General features: G+C 44.5%; 1 protein-coding gene across 3 annotated transcripts in view; it reads left to right on the forward strand.

Annotated features, from left to right (window-relative positions):
• The window catches only part of DUS2 (dihydrouridine synthase 2), a 263,484-nt gene that overhangs the window by 174,150 nt on the left and 64,442 nt on the right, over nucleotides 1-24,892 (forward strand). For all 3 annotated transcript variants that reach the window (XM_069740207.1, XM_069740208.1, XM_069740209.1), the window contains 3 exons: nucleotides 6,782-6,903; nucleotides 7,917-8,072; nucleotides 12,658-12,745. In XM_069740207.1, the coding sequence (XP_069596308.1) occupies nucleotides 6,782-6,903; nucleotides 7,917-8,072; nucleotides 12,658-12,745 (366 nt within the window). The remainder of the gene's footprint in view (nucleotides 1-6,781; nucleotides 6,904-7,916; nucleotides 8,073-12,657; nucleotides 12,746-24,892) is intronic.

Consider the following 24,892-nt stretch of genomic DNA (forward strand, 5'->3'; position numbering starts at 1 on the left):
TCCCAAGTATCACCTCCTGGAAGTCCAATCAGTATTTCTGTTTTGACCTTTTTTTCCCGCTATAGGCTTAAACTAGCTAAAAATGCTCTAATCATCATTGCTACAGTCTTTGTTGATAGGCTGCAGTCGTGATGTCACAACTACAGCATTGCAAGCAATTACTGTGCTCAACGGTCATGCCAATACAGGTGATTCAAGACCACTGACCACAGTGATGGGCTGCAGCGGTCTAATGCTGTAGTCGTGACATCCCCACCTGCAAAGTAAGGCTGGGCACGACAGTAGTGAGGCCTCTCTGGACTTGCGGGTGCTTAGTAACATTTGTTTTATAATTTTTCCAAGCACAGGCATAAAAGTAATTTTAATGGTAAGCTTTAAGGCTGTGTGCACACGTTCAGGATTTCTTGCAGAAATTTCCTGAGCAAAACCGGACATTTTCTGCAAGAAATCTGCATGCGTTTTTGACGCGTTTTTTTCTGGAGCTTCCCACTGCATTAAATAGCAGGAAAAACGTGAAAAATCCGCAAAATTAATGAACATGCTGCGTTTTTTACCGCGATGCGTTTTTTTTGCGGGGAAAAAACGCATCATGTGCACAAAAATTGCGGAATGCATTCTAAATGATGGGGTGCATAATGTATGCGTTTTTATAGCGAAAAAAGCTGAAAAAAATGCAACGTGTGCACACAGCCTAAATCTGCATCCGTGCTGATAATTTGGAGCTTTGCATCAGAAAATCACTTTCTGGCTGCCACTACATTTAGAAGTGAATCCGCAACTACTTCAGGTAGTCATGAACATGATAATAAACTGTGATTCACTTAAGTACTTATTAGGCTAAGTTCACACTGGGCATTTTTGCTGCATTTTTAATGCTAATTTTCAGCTGCATTGTGCAGTACCAGCCATGTCTATGAGATTTCAGAAATCTCATGCACACACATTGTTTTTTTTTTAATTTAAATAGATTTTTATTAACAATATAAAAAAAAGGAGAACAACAGAATGCCATTTACATTGCATTATATCAGATACACATTTTCTTACTTTTAATAAACCCCAACATTACCCCAACTACCCCCCTCCCCCATAAGACAGCTCAGTCTCAATCTCCACCGCACCGAGGCATTATCTGCCTCTTGTAATTTATCCTCTTCCAGGTCTTAGGAAACACGACGCCTATACTCCTCAATCCAAATCAAGCCAAGGAGACCATATTTTATTAAAGAGTTCTATTTTCCCCCTTTTACTGTACACCCCCTTTTCCAATTTTAGACCATGTTGAACATATTGGAGAAATTCCCTTCTCACAGGTGGTTCCGCGTTTATCCAGTTTCGTGCTATTACTTTCCTGGCCATGTAGAGTAGCCTAGCAATTGCAATCTTCCAAGTATTGTCAACTCCAATTTCTTCCACATATCCCAGCACACATACTATCGGGTCTCTAACAACTCTGCACTTATACGCTGCTTCAACTCGGCTCAAAACCACCACCCAAAAGGCAGCCAGTCTCGGACACGTCCACATCATGTGATATATTCCTGCCTTCTCACTCGCACACCTCGGACACCCAGAATTGGCACGCAATCCCGCTTTGTATAACACTTCCGGAGATTTATATACCCTATGCAAAATGTATAGCTGCGAGAGCCTATATGGTTCACTCAAGGATAGTCGCGGAACCCACTCCATCACCGATTCCCAGGTTTCATTTTCCATCGGCCCCACTTCTCTCTCCCACTTAGCTCTCGCCTTTATAGGGAAATCTAGCAGAAATGTGTGCATAAGGTCCTTATACAGAGTGGAAATAACTCCCCTTGTAGTACCCTCACCACACACATACTCCAACACTATATCATCTTGAACCCTGATATCAGCCTTCTTATTCTGAGCTCTAAAGGCATGTCTCATCTGCGCATACTGATATTCCCCTGTGGATCGCAAACCAAATTCTTCCTGCAATTGGGAAAAGGACTTCAGCTCCTGCTGCTGGATTATCTGGTGAACAAAGCAAATTCCCTTATTCTGCCATTCCATCAATCCTCCCAGGGCCTCAAAATCCTTTAAGTTGTGGTTAGACCATATCGGTGTGAATTTAGTCAACCCTGTAACCCCACGAATCTGCCTTAATCTATTCCATAATTTACGAATCAGGAACAGGGTTGGGTATATTTTCCCCAGCGCGCCCAATGAGCCATCCTCCAAACACCTGGCCATCGGTCGTCGGTCCGTCACCTCTTCCAATAGCTGTTGTACTGCACTGGATGACGCCCCTCGCGCCCAGCCCTTCAAATGCTGGCTCTGGGCCGCAAGGAAGTATATTTCCGGGTTGGGCAAAGCCAAACCACCATCTTCCTTGGGTCGTTGAAGCGTCTCCAAGCTAATACGTGGATATTGTCTACCCCATATCAAACTTCTAAAGAGGGCATTAATCTGCCTGAACTTCCCCCGAGGGATCCAAATTGGTGCGTTATGCAGAACATAAAGAATTTTGGGCATAAGGACCATTTTAATAAGGTTTACCCTACCGACGACCGATAGATGTAGCTTATTCCAGGCGTCTACCTTTGCCTTGAGTACCCCCATAACAGGAGTCAAATTTCTTTGCAGAAACTCCGCCACCGGCACCGAAATCCATATTCCAAGATATTTAAATTGGGAAACCACCTTCAGCCTCTCATCCCCAACATCCTCACTCACATTCTCTCCTATGTCATCCACTCTAAAAAGAACCGTCTTATCCCAATTAATTGTTAGTCCCGACACAGTACCAAATCTCTCAACAATTTCAACGGCCCCTCTTAGTGAATTGTCTGGATCCTCCAGGAACAGCAAAACATCATCCGCATATAACGCTATTTTTTCCTCTACTTTGCCATACCTAAACCCAGGGACCCCATCCGACTGCCGAATCTTAGCAGCAAGAGGTTCTACAGCCAACGCGAACAGGAGGGGTGAAAGCGGGCATCCCTGCCTAGTACCCCTAGCCAGCCCTATAGGACGAGATAGCTCCCCATTTACTCTAATTCTGGCGGATGGTAATGAGTACAACAGCTGTATCCAGGCCACAAACTGCGGGCCAAACCCCATACATTCCAGCACCTGCCAGAGGTACCCCCATTCGACGCTGTCAAACGCCTTGTGTGCATCTAGCGATACAATCACTCTTCGACCACAGTTATCAGACTCTACCTGCAAATTTACATATAACCTCCGCAAATTGATCGCCGTTGATCTATCCGGCATAAAGCCAGATTGGTCCGAATGCACCAGACTCGCAATAACACTAGAGAGGCGGAGAGCCAACACCTTGGCCAGAAGCTTGACATCAATTGTTAGTAAAGAAATTGGGCGGTACGACTCCGGTTTCCCCAAGTCCTTATCCTCCTTTGGAATGACCACTATTATGGCCTCTCTCATAGAGGCTGGCAAGCGCCCACAAGACCTAGCTTCCTCCAATACCATTTTTAATCTAGGAATCAACACTTCTGCCAACCCTTTATAGATCTCAGCGGGTAACCCATCGACCCCAGGCGCCTTCCCATTGGCCATAGACATCAATGCCCGACTCAATTCCTCCTCAGTGATAGGGGCCTCAAGGCTCTCCCTATCTGCCTCACTCAGTCTCGGCAAATCCAGACCTTCCAAGAAAGTCAGTGCATCCTCGACCGATTCACCAACCCGAGAGGAATACAAATCTGCATAGAAGTCCGCAAAGGCTCTCAAAATTTCAGGTGTTTCCGTTATTTTACCTCCACTAGCAGAATCCAAAGAGTGTATATATGAAGAACCTCTCTGAGCAGCAGCCACTACCGACAGCATATGTCCCACTGTTTCTCCCTCCTGATAGAACAATACCCTTTGGAAATCTCGTTTCCTCTCAGCTTTGCCTAGCAGAATTTTTTCCAAATGATTTTGTGCGTTTTTCATTCTTCTCTCTGCCTCAGGGGTTCCCAGTGTGGCCATCCCATCCTCTGCTTCCTTCAACTCCTCAACTGCCGCTTTTTCTACCTCTCTCGTCCTCCGCTTACACCTACTAATGTCCCTAAACAGTAGTCCCCTCAGGTACGCCTTCATTGCATCCCAAATTGTAAGAGCGTCGGCGCTTCCATCATTTAAGAGAAAGAATTCCGCCACCTCCCGTCCTATACTTTCCAACTCAATACTCTGTAACCAATTAGGATGAATCTTCCATTCTCTCCCACTTAGCGAGCGAGCCCCCTCCAATCTAACCTCTACTTCAATTGGACTATGGTCCGACAAGGCCCTTGGCAGATATCTCACCTCCCCAACCAATGTGTCCAAAATCCTGTTACCCAGAGCCATATCAATCCTAGAGAGTGTGGCATGTGCCGGTGAATAACATGAGTACCCTCTCTCCCCCACATGTCTAACCCTCCACAGATCAATCAAACCTATCTCCTGTATATAGGTGCCAAATGTTGTTATGTGTCCCTCCGACCTATTCTGAGTATTTTTATTTTTATCCCAATATTCATCACAGATGTTATTTAGATCTCCGATAATTATTAACGGTGTCGGTCCCCATTTTTCCACTCGCTCCATTACTTCTCTAATCTTCCTGCTAGAGTAGGGAGGCGGAATATACATCGCGGCAACACACAGCATCACTCCATACAGTATACACCGTAATAGTACATACTGTCCCTCCACGTCCACATATACCTTCACCTCCTCATACTGAACTCCCGCTGGAACCAAGATTGAGACTCCTCTTGCATACGTGGAGAAGGTAGAATGATATCCCCTCTGGATCCATCGTCTATTCAAAACATCCACTTTTTCCCTTACCAAATGCGTCTCCAGCAAGCATATCATTGAGGCCCTTTGGTCTCTTGCATATTGCAAACACGCAGCACGTCTAGATTTCTCCCCTAGGCCTCTCACATTCCAGCACAAAATCTTAAAACGGGTCCCCATCACTTGGCTCATCTTCACTATAAGTATCATCAATTTTGAGCTCAGGCTGTCTAACTACCCTCCCCCCCCCCCCCCTCCCAACTCCCCCTCCCACCCTTCCCCCCTCACATCTAACCATTCCACCTCTTTCCAAGAGTGGGGCATCATCGCCCATAGCGAACACTCCGTTTGGCATTACCTTCCCAACCCTCCTCCCACCACTGTACATAACAGGATTTCAGACATTTTGAAAAATAACGTTCTCAAAACATTTTAACTTAGAATTATTTGCACACACAAGAAGTCTGCATAAACTTAAAATATGTCGCAAACCCTTCCTCCCCCTTTCCCAGCAGCCATTACACCATCCCTTTAACTTTAACTGGATATAATCCAGCTCCCTTCTTCCCCCCCCATACCCCTTGGCTTGTCAATCACATGACTCTTTTCCAACTGACAGATAAGTAAACAACTTCAGACTCTTCCCACAGTTTCAGTCTCCTTTTCCTTTAAGCTTTTTAGCATTAATATCGATCCACTGGGTAGCGTCCTCCGGCTTCTGGAAAAAATGAATTTTATCAAACGCCACCACCCTCAGTCTTGCTGGGAACATCATGGAATACTGCACACCCAATTCCCTCAGCCGTCTCTTGATACCCGTGAACATCATCCGTTGTTTCTGCACCAGAGTAGAATAGTCGGGGTATATAGCAATCTTTTGACCTTCAACTGTCAGATCCGTCATGTCTCTGGCCTTCCTCAGGATAATGTCTCTGTCTCTATAGTTTAGAATTTTGGCGAGCATGGTACGGGGATTCGCTCCAGGGACAGGTGGTTTCGGCGGGACCCTATGCGCTCTTTCTACCGCGAACACTTTTGTTAGCGCCATATCTCCAAATGTCTCTAACAGCCATTTTTCAATATATTCCGTTGGATTCCTCCCTTCAGCTTTTTCAGGGATGCCCACTATGCGAATATTATTTCTTCTGGACCTGTTCTCAAGGTCCTCATTTTTCGCAGCCAATTCAGCTATTGCTTGAGTGAACTTTTTCTCTGCTTTTTGCAGCTGCACTATATGGTCTTCTGCAGTGCTCACTCTCTCCTCTACCTCCCCCACACGTTTGTCAATCTTCTGCATGGCTGCGTTTATCTGGGCTGTGTCCCCCTTAACCTCCTGTATCTGTATGGTCAGAGATTGTTTACATGAAGAGACTAGCGCAAAAACGTCTCTTAGGGTAGGCTCAGCTTCTGGCGCCATTTCCTCGGGTCCCCCTTCTGCCACCGCCATTTTACTCTCCTTTCTCCCCTGTTGTACCTCATGTTCTCCTGCTGGGCTCTCCTCCTCCTCCTCCTCTTCGGTATCAGCTCCGGCTCCCTCCTCTGCGGCCTCCGCTCTCGCAAACTGCTGGAGCTTTGCCGCTACCTCCATGCGCTTTCTGCATGCGGCGTTCTCCTTGTCTGCCTTTTCCCTCAAGTCGGCGCCATCTTGGATTGCGCCTGCATCCCCGGCTCCCGCGTCCTTCTGCCGTCTCCTGGTCATGTTCGTCGGTTCCAGCGCTACCGAACAGCACCGCCGGCCTCTCCAAGTCTCCCCGCAGCCAGTAAGCCCCCGCAGGGACCAAACAGCAGCGGCTCTGCAGGATTTTACAATATACAGCGGCGGGAGCTCACAGCCGCACGTCCGCTCGCATGGACTCTCAGGCCACGCCCCCATGCACACACATTGTTGTTGTTTTTTGTCATCAGTATTTTTTGCTTTGTCACTGCTAGAAAAAAAATGCCCATTGTGAACATAGCCTTATTCTTTTACCGATTTTACTATTGTTTTATAGCATAAATCATCTTTCTTTTCTCTGAACAGGCAGTTCTGTATAATAATCACTACACCAATACTAAATATTGCCTGTGCCAGATGATACGAGACCAACTTGAGTCTCCTCTGGGAAGAAAACTCCATGCAACACAGTCCACATTGGATATTTGGTGAGAATGTTGTTTGGCTTGCAAAGAATTTTTAAAGGGGTTTCTGGGTTTTCTAAAAATAAATGTTCTCAACTGCTGTAGTCCCTATCCAAGTGAATGGGGCCAAAAGTAACCAGAATAGCCACATCCTGGCGCTGACTGACAGCCAGCTCTACAGTGCATCAGTTCTGAGCCGGCTGTCAGTCCGTTCTGGGGTCATGGTTGCAGCTGCCGCTGACTGTGTACTGGGTGATGGCTGAAGCTACGTCTCTCTGACACAAAGCCTGAGGCTCCCTGCAGCCACACAGCTTTATAACGGCATTAACCTACTGTTTACAGCCCATTTTTGAAGGCTAATCGTGTTTAGGGACATGGCTGGTTCCCTTTAACAAATGCATTGTTCTAAAGTCTATTATAACCTGTCCAAGGTGGGGCATAATAGGTTTCATGTCACTATTCCAACAACCCCTTCTCCATCACTAATTACCCTTTATGAATTAATAACCGCTACACTTGCCTCTGGTGCCAGTGCCATTGCCGTTCTAGTGGTGTTGTCACTGGCTGTCCCGGGGCTCACGTGACATTGTCTGCAGGGCTCCCATTGCATAACAATCAATGCTGCCTTCACTCTCCCCCCTTTCTGACAACCTGGGAAGTGAGAACAGCAGCTGCTCTCTGATTTCCTCCCTATGTCAGATTTGTCTGAAGGAGGCGAGAGGGAGAGTGAAACTGTTGCCTTTTGGCTGCAGGGATTACATAGCATAACAATGTCATGGGGGCATCTGGAGAGCTATATTGCTGGCCCCGGAGGGGAGTATAGCTGTTGTTATTTTACTTGGAGGGAACATAGTAATTGAAAAAGGGTTGCCTGATTAGAGGGCAGCCCCTTTTAAGGCCCCAAATAGGTATTGTTCATAAGGGGTTAAAGGCTGAGATTCGTGCACTTATACATTTCCTTGTTTAGTGGTATATTGGCTACTAATAAAAAGTAAATATGAATATGATTGAGATATGCCATTGTTCTTCTTGCTTAGTGAAGTATTTGAAATGACTTCATTTTATGAGAGCTGCCAATTGTCTCAAGAAGCCAAGAAAGGTTCCCTAAATGTCAGTATTCAAGAGACCCTAAAGACTGAGAATGACAATGAGGAAAATCATGACACCGTTCAAATGCCAGTTAAGTTTGAGAGGTAGGATTCTCTGTAGGATATTTCATGTCTATATAGCTTGTATTAGATAAATGACCCTCCATGAATTGTATATGCATTACAGTACCTTTCCTAAGGATGTCCTCTATAAACCTAGCAATTTGTTTAACCTTCACTCTATGGAATTCAATATTCTTAAATTCTTTGAGATGTGACCAATCGTTTTATTTAGATACATGATACAGAAACGTTCCTGATGTTTAGTACAACTTTTCATTTACAAAAATGTCAAGTCTGCTGTGTGTGCACATAGCGGAATGCTCCCTATGCACAAAAGATGGCTGTCAGCCGAGCCATGGTTCAGACGATCTTTCAAAAGACCGTTCTCGACTCCTCCATAACCAAGAGCACTCTGCTCACCGAGAATAGAAGGATCAGCAGTCTAAAATCCAACATGCTGGATTCTTCTTTACCTTCACATCAGAGTTTCTCAACTCCATTCCTCAAGACCCACCAACAGGCCATGTTTTCAGGATTTCCATAGGTGATGGAGTTAATGCTGGAGCAGATGATGATATTATCACCTGTGCAATACTAAGAGACCCTGAAAACTTGACCTGTTGGTGTGTCTTGAGGACTGGAGTTGAGAAACACTGCTTTTACATGAACGATGAAGGTAGAATCAGGAGACCCCAATATCTGTGGGTTTGGCCGGTGTTAGTCTAATGTACGGTGGCCTTAATGGATCTGTCTTTTAAAGAGCCTGTGGGTGCAGCTTGGTGTTCAAGTCACAATAAAGAGCTTATATTACATTGTAAAAAGGAAAAATCTAATTGAACGGGAGCTGAGCTGCAGTTCACAGCAGTGTCCACTGAATCATGTGTGGCGCCGTGCAGCCCTGTCTGTGCACAGTTTGTCTGCTGGTGGAGCTGGTGACAACTGATTGATGGAAATGCCAGGTGCCAGACGCTTTCCAATCTGATATTACTGTCCTATACTAAAGGTACCGTCACACATAGCGACGCTGCAGCGATACCGACAACGATCCGGATCGCTGCAGCGTCGCTGTTTGGTCGCTGGAGAGCTGTCACACAGACAGCTCTCCAGCGACCAACGATCCCGAGGTCCCCGGTAACCAGGGTAAACATCGGGTAACTAAGCGCAGGGCCGCGCTTAGTAACCCGATGTTTACCCTGGTTACCATCCTAAAAAGTAAAAAAACAAACGCTACATACTTACCTTCTGCTGTCTGTCCTCGGCGCTCTGCTTCTCTGGTCTGGCTGTGAGCGCCGGGCAGCCAGAAAGCAGAGCGGTGACGTCACCGCTCTGCATTCCTGCTGACCGACGCTCACAGCCAGAGCAGGAGGAGAGCAGAGCACAGCGCTGGAGGACAGATGGCTGTAGGTAAGTATGTAGTGTTTGTTTTTTTACTTTTAGGATGGTAACCAGGGTAAACATCGGGTTACTAAGCGCGGCCCTGCGCTTAGTTACCCGATGTTTACCCTGGTTACCAGCAAAGACATCGCTGAATCGGTGTCACACACGCCGATTCAGCGATGTCTACGGGGAGTCCAGCGACGAAATAAAGTTCTGGACTTTCTTCCCCGACCAGCGACAGCACAGCAGGGGCCTGATCGCTGCTGCCTGTCACACTGGACGATATCGCTAGCGAGGACGCTGCAACGTCACGGATCGCTAGCGATATCGTCTAGTGTGACAGTACCTTAAGGGTTGGACATCAATATGAAGGTAGTGGATAACCTGTTTATATTCTGAAATATATAGCGTTGTATTTAAACAGCCATTGTCCTTGTGATCCCACATATGTCTAGCTGTATTGATTACTACATTTTTTTGCAACATAGGAATAAAATAATATCTATAAGCTGTAATTTGCAAATAACTATTGCTTTGCCGTAAAAAAAAATAATATATTCAGCAACTAATAAGGCAGTAATTTGTAAGAGCACATGCAAGGAGACCACAAAGCACAATTGTTAATGTTATTTTAATAGAGCAAAACTAAAGTTATACTTTATTAAATTAAAGGTAAATATTATAAGGCAACGAGTGATATTGTTGCTGAAAGGCAATAGATACATTTTCTTGTTCTTTTTTTCATGTCATTGAATAAATCAAATTCCAGGTACCCGCGGCTACTCAGGATTCAGAAAGACCTGGAGTACAGCAGTGTGAGCAGGCTCTTCTTACCTCAGTATTCCTATATCACTAGTATTAGATTAGATAAACATGAAGGACAGCAGTATGAGCAGCCTCTTTTCTCAGCACTGCAAGTGTCTCCATTGTTAGGTCAGAAAAACATGGAGGTCAGCAGTGTGAGCAGCCTCTTTTCTCAGCACTGCAAGTGTCTCCATTATTAGGTCAGAAAACATGGAGGACACAGTGTGAGCAGCCTATTTTTACCTCAGCATCCCTATATCACTAGTATTAGATTAGATAAACATGAAGGACTGCAGTATGAGCAGCCTCTTTTCTCAGCACTGCAAGTGTCTCCATTATTAGGTCATAAACACATGGTAGACCGCAGTAACTTAGTTAGCAAGGCCGAAAAAAGACATTTATCTATCCAGTTCAGCCTATATTCCATCAGAATAAATCCCCAGACCTACGTCCTTCTAAAGAACCTAATAAATGTAAGATACAATATTGTTACGCTCCAGGAAGACATCCAGGCCTCTCTCGAACACCTCGACTGAGTTCACCATCACCACCTCCTCAGGCAATGAATTCCAGATTCTCACTGCCCTAACAGTAAAGAATATTCTGTGTTGGTGGAAAAACCTTCTCTCCTCCAGACGCAGAGAAAGTGGCCTCTTCTTATCTCAACCACCTTTTGTCTCTCCAATATTGGATCAGAATATTCACTGGCAGCACATCTTCCTATACATGAAGGGAGCAGCCAAACCATCCAGCTTGCACATGTTCACAGGCACCTCTCCGATTAACTCTTTCCAGCACCCAGACATACATGCATGCCCCTTTTGAAGTCCTAAAGTATTGCAGTACATAGCACAAGCATTAAACAATGGCAGGTTGAAGTACCCTAGGGAAACTGAAAAAGTAATTGTAATAATAATAAAAAAGTTTAAGAAAATGGACTCTGGCTGGGCCATTCCAAAACTTTGATCTTCTGGAGAAGAAATTACCGGTATCTTGTTTTGCAGGTTGCTTAGGGTTGATAGAGTTCTCAAAAGTGAAATTCCTCTTCATCTTTAGCTTTTTAGCAGTGGCCTGAAGGTTTTGTTGCAAAATTGACTGACTAATATTTGGATCTGTTAATAATTCCCTACACTTTGGCTAACGCCTCAGTTTCAACTGTTGAAAAACAGTCCCAGTGCATAATTCTTCCTCCACCATTTCTCACTGTGGTTGTGGTGTTCTTTTGGTGCTGATCCTTGTTGGCATTTTTTATAACTGAAACATTTATAAAAAAAACTTAATAAAAATTAAACAATCAAAATATGCACAAAATATTCAGATTTCACCAAGCAAAATAGACAAAGAAATGAATCAATGAGGGTAGGGAACATTGAAGGACGAGATCTCGTTGCTGAAATCTCAATCTGCGCCTGGGGTTTCAATCTGAGTTCCGGGGAAATGGCCGCCGGAGGCGGCGCATGCGCAGATTGAGAACTCTGCTCTGAGATCTCAATCTGCACATGCGCCGCCTCCAGCAGCCATTTTTCTGGGGAGCCACAGCATCGAAGCAATAGAAGTGCCGGGGCTTCGGCTTTCCCAAAATGTCAACTCAACCGCCGAACCTGCAGCACTAGACTGGGATTGGATTTCCCGGAGACCACCACATTGCAGCAAAGGATGTGCGGGGGCTCCGGGCATTCCCAAAATGTCACCGTAGCCCCCCACACTGCATGACCTGCGCACCAGTCTGGGTCACATCATCGCCAGATCACCAAATACCCCCTGTGACGCCGCTCCACCAGCTCAACCAGCGTTGCCGATTCCCCCCAGGTAGGTTGAATTCAGGACTGTAAGACGTACCCCCCTTTGGCGCTTTCATTTTTTTCCCCCCATTTTCCTTCTGAAAATTTGGGGTGTGCCTTATGGTCCGGTGCGTCTTATAGTCCAAAAAATACAGTACATAGGGAGGTTCTCCTGAAGTCTACCTGATTATTTCATAATTCAGCGAAAATTCCCTACATACACCTCTAATAGAAGGCTGTGACTTATGCCACTGTGTCGATATACAGTTTGGGTGTCTCATAAATAGCCTCAACAGTGTTAAAAAATAAAAAGCCTTTTAATGAGACGTGTTCTTTTTAAGTTTTCTTTCTGGGTTTCGGTACATTAGAAAATGACCCTCTTGATGTATGCTGGATAAATGTAAACTGTGCAGGCACCAGAATCTTACCCAGTGCTTCCACTGAATGCGGTTCACAAACAGTGTGTATGCAGCTTTAACTTTGTTTCATTGTGTGTGTGTGTGTGTGTGTGTGTGTGTGCTCCCTGTAGTCTGTTATCAGGAACTTTTATGTTGTGATTGTAATTAGAAAAGGAAATATATGGTTTTAATGATAAAAACTTCTTGTGCAATTGTGTTTTCTTTTCACTTGTTGATGCTAATGTTGACCCGTTTTCTCATTTTCAGAAAGGACTACCTTCCTCAAATAACTCCTAAGATGTTTCTATTGGAATGGTGCAGAAAGGAAAAGTTACCGCAGCCAGTTTACTACACAGTAAGTCAAACTTCTTAAAAGCACTATAGCGTTTTTTTTTAATTTCCACTGCTGTTCTGAGCGCCACTCCAGTCCTGTTATACTAGTTTTGATCTGCCGAGTCGCTGCCTCCTGAGCAACCTCAATTATACAGGTACTGGCAGCATTTTCACAGTTTACCTTATGCCCCCGGATCCTATCTTTGCAATGGTTATGCAATTATGTATTCTGGTGTCCCCATTTGCTATGCACTTGCACTTTAGCACACTGCGTCTTCATCTTGTGTGGATTACTCCCTTCTGACTCTTTATATGCAACACTTTATTTATTACTAGTTTGATCCTTGAATACTTTCATTTGCCACTTCATTGCTTGTTGGTGTACTTTTTTATTCATGCTCTACTTCAAATGCATCATACCCATTCAAATGTATCATACCCATTTGGTTTATACTGCCATTTAGTTTACTGTATGTGGCTACTTTTTACTATATTTCTACTTTTGTGTATTTACCTGTTTTACTTGGACTACTGTGATTTTGGTTGCTTGGAGGTCACCCTGCCTTTTTCTATTCCCTTTTCTCAAGTACCTACAGTGCTTGTTACTTTCCTTTAAGACTTCTGTTTTAATGAGTACACTAATAAAATATTCTTATTTTATCTTGGGTTGTGCACTTCCCTTCTTTTGGGTATATCACAAATTTTGGAAGTCTCCCTCTATATAATTGTATGGTCTTTACTCGTTTTTTTAACACGTAGGTTAGTTGAAAGGTCCGCCTGCAACCGCCATTTTTTGTGGGAAGAGTGAGCACAACAGACTCACTCTTCACTTCATATAGGCGGTTCTTGATATGGGACAATCGATCATTGGAACATATCATCTTCTGTACTCTAGGTCCCTACAAATACACGACCCACAGGGAGGTCCTAAGGTTTACATTGGAGGTATAAAACATTAAGCTTGTACCAGCACTATACAGCATCAGTTCATCCTAGCTCCTGATGAGCCATGTGTGGTGAAACACGTAGAGGTTTAGGGTAAGTACACACAGGGCTTTTTTGCTGCTTTTTTTTCTGCAGCAAAACCTGATCATCCTGGCAGGAAAGAAGCTGCGTCAAAAATGCAGGTTTAGGTGCGTTTTTTTGCTGCATTTTTTTTCACTTTGTCCATGCTAATGTCCTTGGATTTTCAGAAGCAAAAACGCAGCAAATAATGATACCTGCGTTTTTGCTGCGTTTTTTTCAACACCCATTTAAGTCAATGGGTGAAAAAAACACTGGAAAAGCGCTGAAAGAAGTGACATGCTCTATGTCCAAAAAACGCAGCAAAGCACAAAATACTGATCACACAAAAACCCAATGTGTGTGCATGAGATTTCTGAAATCTCATAAGCTTTACTGGTATTGTAAAAAGCAGCTGAAATGTGGCATAAAAAAGCAGCAAAAAACGCAGCAAAAACGCCCTGTGTGAACTTACCCTAAAACCGCTAATATAAGTACCTCTTGATGCTGTGTGTTCCATATTAGCTGTTATACTGTTTTCAGTTGTATTGACCCTGTCTGTGATTGTTTCTACTTTCTATCATGACACTAATATTGTCTGCCTGTATTCTTCCTTGGGGGTTATATTGCCTAGAATAGGGACTCCCAGGGTCAGCCATCGTTGAGCAGGGGCGCCATATCCGCTGTCAAGTAGAGTGCCAACCTGCACTGCTAAGCAGATTTGTTCAGATAGGTAACAGTATATAGGGGTATTTTCACATATACACATCATTTCATGTTGCATATCAGTTTATCTTATTTATATCCTAAATGATGCTTTTGGGGTTCACTCTCCCATATTTCTCTCTTTGACTATGACCTACCCATATGTTTGAACCCTAGCTAACCACTGGTCTGATTAACTTTTTCCCTTCCCTCTCACTAATGCATGAGTGGGTGATTGACTTCACTTATTTGCAGGGTGAAACAGGGCAGTTAAGGTCAGCCGTTGAGGAGCGGGGGTCCCAGTCTCCTCTATCATTATAATCTGGGGTGCCAACCTCTGCTGGTAGATAGTAGGCAAGGTGTGGGTCCTATACACAGGGTGAACTCAGTGTGCACTATTTATGTATGGTGTCTGTGTTGAATGTTACTATTATTGTATTAAAAGTTATATTTTATATATCATTTTTTTCTTGGGGTTTCCCATGTAAGCTTTAATTGTGATTTTGAACCCCCCTTTCTATAAATAATTCTGAATAACTGATAAGTATATTATTTCAGACAGGTAACAGTTATTGGTGATACCTCTCCAGGGGTGAAATGATGAAAACTGCTGTAGTTGTGCTTTATGAAGAAAGAATTTTAGATAATCTCATAAATCTTCTGTGCATGTTTGGAGTAAAGTTTTGTGTCAATTATTAAACTCTACAACACCAGATTGTGTCAGGGGTGGGTTAGGGTTGCGGTTAGGGTTGGGATAAGGGTTAGGGGTGTGTTGAGGTTAGGGTTTTCGTTAGGGTTATAGTTAGAGTTGGGATTAGGGTCAGGGATTTGTTGGGGTTAGGGGTAGAGTTAGAATTGGGGGGGTAACACTGTTTAGGTAATTCAGGGGGTCTTCAAACGCGACATGGCACCGCTATTGATTCCAGCCAATTTTGTGTTCAAAAAGTCTAGTGGTGCTCCCTCCCTTCTGAGCTCTGCCATGCGCCCAAACAGTGGCTTTCCCCCACATACGGGGTATTGGCATACTCAGGAGAAATTACAAAACAAATTTTATGGTCCATTTTCTCCTTATACCCTTGTGAAATTAAAAAAATTTGGTTCCAAAGTAATTTTTTGTGTGAAAAAAAGGAAAATGATCGTTTTCTCTAGTCACCTTTCACGACGGCATATGGAGGTTGCCTCTTTGTCCTGATTGGGAACAGGAAACACAGAGAGGTTAAAAGGGCCTCCCACTTGCCAGTGTCTTTCCTGTTCCCCATGGGACAGGGAGAGTTTCAGTATGCTGTGGTGGCCGGCAACTGCAGTACCTTTTGGTGTCAGGCTTTGCCTGTCTAGCCGGGCAGCGGATGGTCGGTTCTTGCCTGCTCCGAAGCTGCTCCCTTCGACCCCTCTGTGGTGACATCGGGACTCCTCCTGGTCTTCCCGGGCCCCCAAGAGGGTGAAGCAGATCAGGGATCCCTGGCCGGGTGCCTCCCAGAGCTCCCCGGCCTTCTCCTCCATGTGCCTGCTCATGTGTGAACGCTGATGAAAGGCATGGACCCAGGAGAGGAGGGCGAGTGTAATTACGCTGGATGCAGATGCTACCGCTTGACGGATATCAAATCCTGCAGACGTCTCAGCTGAGGTAAGACTATTCCCTCAGTATGGAAGCCACTTCATGCGCTGCCCCTGCTACAGTGAGTGTATGCAGGGAGTCAGGAAGGTGGTTATTTTCAAGGGGTCCCCTTTCCTGACAACTCTCTCCCTCTTATTTTAGGGAGACAAGTCTGCCGCCAATAAGAAGAAATGCCCTATCTGTAATATAAAATTCCCACCTTTATGGGATAAAAATCTCTTATCAGTCAAGCACTGACAGAGTAGTCAGAGCGGAGCAACCATCCCTTTTAGAGAAAATTTGCGCTCTAGTTAAACAAGAGGTGCAAACTTCTCTGGCAGCTTTTACTCCCCCACCTCCGCCTCCACATTCTCCAGGGAAGAAGAGGAAATTTCAGGTCGAGGACTCTGAGTCCGAGTCAGACCTATCCTATAGTTCGTCCTTGGGTAGATGGGAGGATCTTGTATCACCCAGAGCTGAATCCATGAAGTACTTCTTTTCCTCTGACTATATTGAGGATCTGGTTTCTGCAGTACGTAACACCATGGGTCTAGAGGAGGAACCTGAGCCTCAGTCCATTCAGGATCAAATGCTTGGCGGGCTAAAAATGGAGAACATTGCGGTGTTCCTGGTGCATCCTAACATTCTTAGTATGATTGCTCAGGAATGGGAGCTACCGGAAAAATGCCTCAGCATCCCCTCGGAAATGAAGCATAGGTTTCCCCTGGAAGGTGATTTGGTCAAAGGGGAAATTCCCAAAGTTGATGTCCAGGTGGCTAGAGCTGCAAAACGAACTGCGCTCCCATTCAAAGATTCTTCACAGTTGAAGGATCCTAAGGACAGTTACATAGTTACATAGTTATTAAGGTTGAAGGAAGACTATAAGTCCATCTAGTTCAACCCATAGCCTAACCTAACATACCCTAACGTGTTGATCCAGAAGAAGGCAAAAAAAAACGATGTGGCAAAGAGTAAGCTCCACATTGGGGAAAAAAATTCCTTCCCGACTCCACATACGGCAATCAGACTAGTTCCCTGGATCAACGCCCTATCAAGGAATCTAGTGTATATACCCTGTAACATTATACTTTTCCAGAAAGGTATCCAGTCCCTTCTTAAATTTAAGTAAGGAATCACTCATTACAACATCATACAGCAGAGAGTTCCATAGTCTCACTGCTCTTACAGTAAAGAATCCGCGTCTGTTATTATGCTTAAACCTTTTTTCCTCCAAACGTAGAGGATGCCCCCTTGTCCCTGTTTCAGGTCTATGATTAAAAAGATCATCAGAAAGGTCTTTGTACTGTCCCCTCATATATTTATACATTAAAATAAGATCACCCCTTAGTCTTCGTTTTTCCAAACTAAACAGCCCCAAGTGTAATAATCTATCTTGGTATTGCAGACCCCCAGTCCTCTAACAACCTTGGTCGCTCTTCTCTGCACCCGCTCTAGTTCAGCTATGTCTTTCTTATACACTGGAGACCAGAACTGTGCACAGTATTCTAAGTGTGGTCGAACAAGTGACTTGTATAGAGGTAAAATTATGTTCTACTCATGAGCATCTATGCCTCTTTTAATGCATCCCATTATTTTATTTGCCTTTGTAGCAGCTGCCTGACACTGGCCACTGAATATGAGTTTGTCATCCACCCATACACCCAGGTCTTTTTCATTGACGGTTTTGCCCAGAGTTTTAGAATTAAGCACACAATTATACATCTTATTACTTCTACCCAAGTGCATGACCTTACATTTATCCCCATTAAAGCTCATTTGCCATTTATCAGCCCAAGCTTTTAGTTTACATAAATCATCCTGTAATATAAAATTGTCCCCCTCTGTATTGATTACCCTGCAGAGTTTAGTGTCATCTGCAAATATTGAATTTCTACTCTGAATGCCCCCTACAAGGTCATTAATAAATATGTTAAAAAGAAGAGGGCCCAATACTGACCCCTGTGGTACCCCACTGCTAACCGCAACCCAGTCCAAGTGTGCTCCATTAATAACCACCCTTTGTTTCCTATCCCTGAGCCAGCTCTCAACCCACTTACACATATTTTCCCCAATCCCCATTATTCTCATTTTATGTATCAACCTTTTGTGTGGCACCGTATCAAAAGCTTTTGAAAAGTCCATATACACTACATCCACTGGGTTCCCTTGGTCCATTCCAGAACTTACCTCTTCATAGAAACTGATCAAATTAGTCTGACATGAACGGTCCCTAGTAAACAGGTGCTGATACTGGGTCATGAGGTTATTCCTCTTCAGATACTCCAGTATAGCATCCCTATAGGAAAATAGAAAGTCTCCTAAAGAAAGGGCAAGAGGAAAGGGGAATACCAGGAGATGGAGCTACGCAAAGGGTAGAGGGAGAAATATCCTCCTCCCACAGCAGCCATCTCAAGCGGAGAAACAATGTCTCCGACCCGGTTGGGAGGAGACTCTCATGATTCGTGCACCAGTGGTAAAATGTCACCAGCTGCCACTGGGTCTTCAATGTTATTAAGGAGGCCATTTTGATAGAGTTTATCTCCTCTCCTCCACAGGGTCTTAAAATCACTTCCCTTCCAACTCCCAAAGATCATGCAACTCTACTAGTGGGTCTCAGAGACCTTAAAAAAACAAAGGTGATCTCCCCGGTTCCAGAATCGGAATGGAGTCTTGGCTATTACTCTCAGTTGTTTCTGGTATCCAAACCATCAGGCGAGGCCCGTGTTATTATAAACCTGAAGGGACTGAATCAACACGTAAAATACCGCAAGTTCAAGATGGAGTCCGTAGGATCAGCTATTGCTCTAGTCGGGCCTCATTTCTTCATGTCGACCATTGACTTGAAGGATGCCTATTTCCATATCCCAATCCATCCGTGACCCAGGAAATATCTCAGGTTTGCGGTACAGGGGAGTCGTCGGATGGAGCACTATCAGTTCAGCATTCTCCCATTTGGAATCTCCTCAGCGCCGTGAGTCTTCTCCAAAATCATTGCAGAGGTAGTGCCATTTATCTGGAGACAAGGTGTCTGTATAATGCCCTATCTGGACGATCTACTGATAGTAGCTTCTGCCGAGACAGTCCTGAAATCCCATGTGTCGGTCACCCTAGAGATACTAAGGTCTCTGGGATGGATCTCAAACCTGAAAAAATCTCAGCTACAACCCTCCAAGACCAGAACATTTCTGGGAGTACTACTAAATTCTGCAAGGCAGATTTCCTTTCTTCCGGATGACCACCGTCTAACATTAAGGCTATGTGCACACGTTGCAGATTTGCCTGTGGAATTTTCTGTGCAGATTCTGAATTTCTTGGCAGAAAACGCAGGTCAGAATCTGCGCCTTTTTTTGGTCTGTGCACACGTTGCAGATTTTTGTGCGGATTTCTTCCTTTTTTTTACACCTGCAGATTTCTATTATGGAGTGGGTGCAGAAACACAGCAGAACTGCACAAAGGAAGTGACATGCTCCTTTTTTGAATCTCCTGCGTTTTCAGTGCAGATTTTTCTGCACCATTAGCACAGCATTTTTTTTTGCCATTGATTTACATTGTACTATAAATCACTTGCAGATCTGCAGCATTTCTGCGCGGAAAAAAAAGCTGCAGTTCTGCAGGAAATCTGCAACATGTGCACATAGCTTAATAGCAAAGGTCAAAAGGTTCAGGGAGATGAGGTCTCCTACACTCTGGGAAGGCATGTCGTTCTTAGGGTATGTTCACACGTTCCTGATTTCCATCCTTTTTTTTTTCAGGACTGTTTTTTAAAAAACCTTAAAAACCTTTTTTTGGTCCTTTTTTTGTCCTTTTTTTATGCGTTTTTTGATGCGTTTTTTGATCCTTTTTTTGATCCTTTTTTTATGCAGTTTTCTATGCAGAGTCTGTGTGTTTTCTAGGAAGTTTTTTAGGGTTAAAATGGCTGAAAATACCCTAACCCTACCCCTAACCCTACCCCTAACCCTACCCCTAACCCTACCCCTAACCCTATTCTAACCTTAGTGGAAAAAAAAAAAAATTCTTAATTTTTTTTTATTGTCCCTACCTATGGGGGTGACAAAGGGGGGGGGGGGGGGGGTGTCATTTACTATTTTTTTTTATTTTGATCACTGAGATAGATTATATCTCAGTGATCAAAATGCACTTTGGAACGAATCTGCCGGCCGGCAGATTCGGCGGGCGCACTGCGCATGCGCCCGCCATTTTGCAAGATGGCGGCGCCCAGGGAGAAGACGGCCGGACGGACGCCGGGTAAGTATAAGGGGGGGAGATTAGGGCACGGGGGGGCATCGGAGCACGGGGCGGTGAGAATGGAGCACGGGGGGCGGGATCGGAGCACGGGGGGGCAGCCACACTCCGCCCACGCACTTCCGCCCGCTTCCCCGCACTTCCTGCTGCAGCGGTTCTGCACCACAAACCGCAGTAAAACCCGCAGATATTTTTTTCATCTGCGGGTTTTACTGCGGGTTTGACCTCACAATGGAGGTCAATGGGTGCAGAACCGCTGCGGCTCCGAAAAAAGAAGTGACATGGTACTTCTTTTTTCCCGCAGCTATTCAGCGCGGCTTTTTTTTTTTTTTTTTTTTCGCATTGTGGGCACAGCAGTTCCTGTTTTCCATAGGTTACAATGTAATGTACCCTGCATGGAAAATGGCTGCGGACCCGCAGCGGGAAAATCGCGGCAATTCCGCATGAAAAAAAGGATCGTGTGAACATGGCCTTAGGCTCAATGACAGCCTGTATACAGTCGGTAGCTTGGCCTGTATACAATCGGTAGCTTGGACACAAGCCCACTCCAGAGTCCTCCAAGATCACATTTTAGACAACTGAAACCATCATCCTGGCACCCTGAACAGAAGGATACACACGCCAGGTCAGGTGAAAGCCTCCTTGGCATGGTGGATAAATTTCAAAAATCTCCACAAAGGCGTAAGCTGGACTCAGATTCCGCTGATTACGATTACATTGGATGCCAGCAGGAGAGGCAGGGGAGCCATGGTAAATCATGTTCCGTTCCAAGGACTCTGGGACCAGACAATAAGCAGAAAGTCGTCAAATTTCAGAGAACTGAAAGCTGTGGAAGAAGCCCTTCTGGTAGCAAGTCGCCAGATATATGGTCAGCACATCTAAATATATTCGGACAACATGACCACAGTTGCTCATATCAAGCACCAAGGCAGCACAAGGTTCAAAAGCCTAAAGAGGGTTTCTGCCCGAATATTCTGTTGTGCCGAGAAAAACCTACTGTTGCTGACAGCAGTCCTCCTAAAAGGCTCTTCCAACATCCAGGCGGATTATCTAAGTCGCCAAGACATCCACCCTGGGGAATGGAGTCTAAACGATCAGAGCTTCAAAATACTAATAGACAGGTGGGGACTACCGGAAATCGATCTTTTCGCTTCTCACCAAAACGCGAAGGTCAAAACCTTGTTCACCTTAAACTCCAGAGACAATTCCAGGAGAGTAGATGCCCTAGTCCAGAGTTGGAATTTTCACCTGGCCTATGCTTTCCAACTGATTCCGATTCTGGCAAAAGTTTTATGAAAAATTCGAGAAGACCGAACCCCAACTATCTTGGTAGCCCGTTATGGCCCAAAAGGAGTTGGTTCAAATTGAACATCCAACTACAAGCGGATGGTCCGATCCCTTTACCAATAAAAATCGACCTCCTCTCCCAGGGGCCCATTCTCCACTCAGATCCTCAGAGGTGGAATTTAGCGGCATGGCTACTGAAGCCCAGGTATTGAAAGCTAAAGGGTTGTCAGACCCAGTGATAGCTACCCTACCCTGCAGAGATCCAGGAATCCAGTAACCAATGCCATCTACTATAAGATCTGGAAATTATTTTCATCCTTCTGTTCTGTCTACCTGATCTACTGGTTCCACTTTTCCCAAATATATCAAGAATTCTGGTTTTTTTACAAAAGGGTTAGAGATCGGCCTTAAACCTAGCACCCTGAAAGTCCAGGTCTCTGCTCTCAGCTCTGTTTTTGACCAGGATCTAGCAGGTCATCGCTGGATCAAGAGATTCATGACATCAGCAGTCAGGATGAATCCCAAGAGACAGATTGTGGTTCCCTCATGGGACCTTAACTTAGTACTCCAAGGTCTCACAGGTCCAGCCTTTAAACCCTTGTTTTCCTGTTCTCCTCAAAACCTTGCATACAAGACGGCTTTCTTGGTGGCCATAACTATGGCTAGGAGAGTAGGAGAATTGCAAGCCTTATCAATAAGAGAGCCCTATCTATTAAATAGAAATGACTCAATAGACCTACGTCTTGATCCATCTTTCCTTCCAAAGGTAGTCTCTGAATTCCACCATTCCCAAGAGATCATTCTACCATCATTTTGCCAAGAATCTGAAAACTAGAAAGAGAGAAAATTCCACACTGTTGATGTGTGGCGCATGGTCCTACATTACTTAGAACAAACCCGTTCTTGTAGAATTGATCAGAACCTGTTTGTCCACCTCCCAGGGCAAAATAAAGGGAAGAGGGTGCCTAAAAGCACCATCTCTAATTTGATTAAAAGAGCTATAACAGAAGCATATCTTGCCCAAAATAAGTCAACCTCAGTGGGGGTTTAAAGCCCACTCAACCAGATCCACTTCAGTTTCCTCGGCAGAAAAAGCAGGTGCATCTGCAGATCAGATCTGCAGGGTAGCAACATGGTCCTCACTACATACTTTTTCCAAGCATTATAGACTGGACGTATTGTCCAATAGGGACTTAATTTTTGGCTGAAAAGTACTCCAGCCCGTTGTCCCTCCCTAGCGCCAAATTAGTTGGTATTCCTCCATATGCCATCGTGGAAGGTGACTAGAGAAAATAGAATTAGACTTACTGGTAATTCGGTTTCTAGGAACCTTCCACGAAGGCGCTAATTCCCCCCCTTTATTCCTGGATAAAATCTGGGATTCAGAAGGTAAACCAGTGCTATGGTCTCAGTTTTAACTCACTGGCAAGTGGGAGGTGGGAGAGCCTTTTAACCTCTCTGTGTTTCCTGTTCCCTATCAGGACAAAGAGGCAACCTCCATATGCCGTTGTGGAAGGTTCCTAGAAACTGAATTACCGGTAAGTCTAATTCTATTTTTTCCTTCCAGATTGCTTTTGTTCTCGTGAAGTACCTGAAGGGTTAATAAACTTTTTGAATGTGGTTTTATGCACCTTGATGGGTGAAGTATTTAGAATGGTGTCACTTTTGGGTATTTTCTGTCATATTGACCCCCCAATGTCGCTTCAAATGTGAGGTGGTCCCTAAACAAATTGGTTTTGTAAAAAAATGTTTTGAAAAATGAGAAATCGCGGGTCAACTTTTATCACACATAACGTCCTAACAAACAAAAATGTTGTTTCCAAAATTGTGCTGATGTAAAGTAGACATGTGGGAAATATTATTTATTAACGATTTTATGTGACTTAACTCTCTGATTTAAGGGCATACAAATTCAAAGTTTGAAAATTACTACATGTTTGACATATTTCTGTTTTTTTTCATAAATAAACGCAAGTCATGTCTAAGAGTATTTACCACTAACATGAAGTACAATATGTCACGAAGAAACAGTCTCAGAATCACCAGGATCTGTTGACGCATTCCAGAGTTTTAACCACATAAAGTGACAGTGATCTGAATTGTAAAAATTTGCCTGGTCATTAAGCAGCAAATTGGCTCTGTCACTAAGGGGTTAAAATGAGTTAACACCAATCATGTGCTAATGTGTCAGAGTATTATATTGCCATACCTATAAGTACACATGGAGAATGCTGCAATTCATGGAACTATCGATCATACAGCTCCCACCATGCAGTTCAGAAACGTTCTTATTTTCAGCAAAAATTCGCACAGCACATCTTTTTTCTCTGTTTTAAAGAAACCCTTTTTAAAAGAGCTTACTTTTACGGTGTACATTTTCAGTAAAGGTGTTATCCACTACTAGGACAACCCCTTCTCAATCTGAATGTTTGCCCCTCGTTAAAATAACAACTTTTATACTCACGCGTGAGCACCGTTCCCGGGGATGACGTGAGATTGTTATGACACGTGAGCCCTACCCCCAATCAGCGCTGGCATTGCGGTCCCCGCCTTCAGCCGTATAGGTAATCAAGAGGAAATGATCTGCCAGCCACAGAATTGACGTCTTCTTGATTAATTGTACCACTGAAGTCGGGGATCTGACACTAGTACTGATTTCAGCGTGACAACCTCGGGAACGCGAGTACTGACACCGCTGTAACAGTGGCGGAATGGGGAGTGAGTATGTGTATTTATTTTAATGGGGCAAACCTTCAGATTGAGAAGGGATTGACTAAGTAGTGGACACCCCTTTACATAATCTTGGTGATAATATGTTGTCTAGTGAATGATCCCTTTTGGCCTTACATCTACATCCTTCTTGATTAATGTTTTTCACAACTAGATGTTGATGGAGCACAAGTAAGCATTTTGATGGCCCCATAAGATGCTCCATAGAATGTGCCCCATATGCTGCTCCATAAAGGTTAATGGCCCCATAAGATGCTCCATAGAATAATATGCCCCATATGCTGCTGCGATTAAACATTTTTTTTTTTTATATGACATACTCGCCTCTCGTCGCTGTTGACTCAGGTGTCCTGAGCAGGTGGGGACACTGGTGCGCTATGGGGGGGCCAGGTGCCGGAGTCGCTTCTGGCTCAGGCCCCCGGCACTTGCGATATTCACCTGTCTCCGTTCCACCGCCGTGCGCCGCTGTGTCATCGGCCTCTCTGCACTGACTGTTCGGGCAGAAGGCGCGCATTAAACACGTCATCGCGCCCTCTGACCTGAGCGTCACAGCCAGAGGATGCGGAAGACATAGCCGGGTGGTAGAACAGGGACAGGTGAATATCACAT

Source organism: Ranitomeya imitator, chromosome 9 (genome assembly GCF_032444005.1).
Source record: "Ranitomeya imitator isolate aRanImi1 chromosome 9, aRanImi1.pri, whole genome shotgun sequence".
Taxonomy (NCBI): domain Eukaryota; kingdom Metazoa; phylum Chordata; class Amphibia; order Anura; family Dendrobatidae; genus Ranitomeya; species Ranitomeya imitator.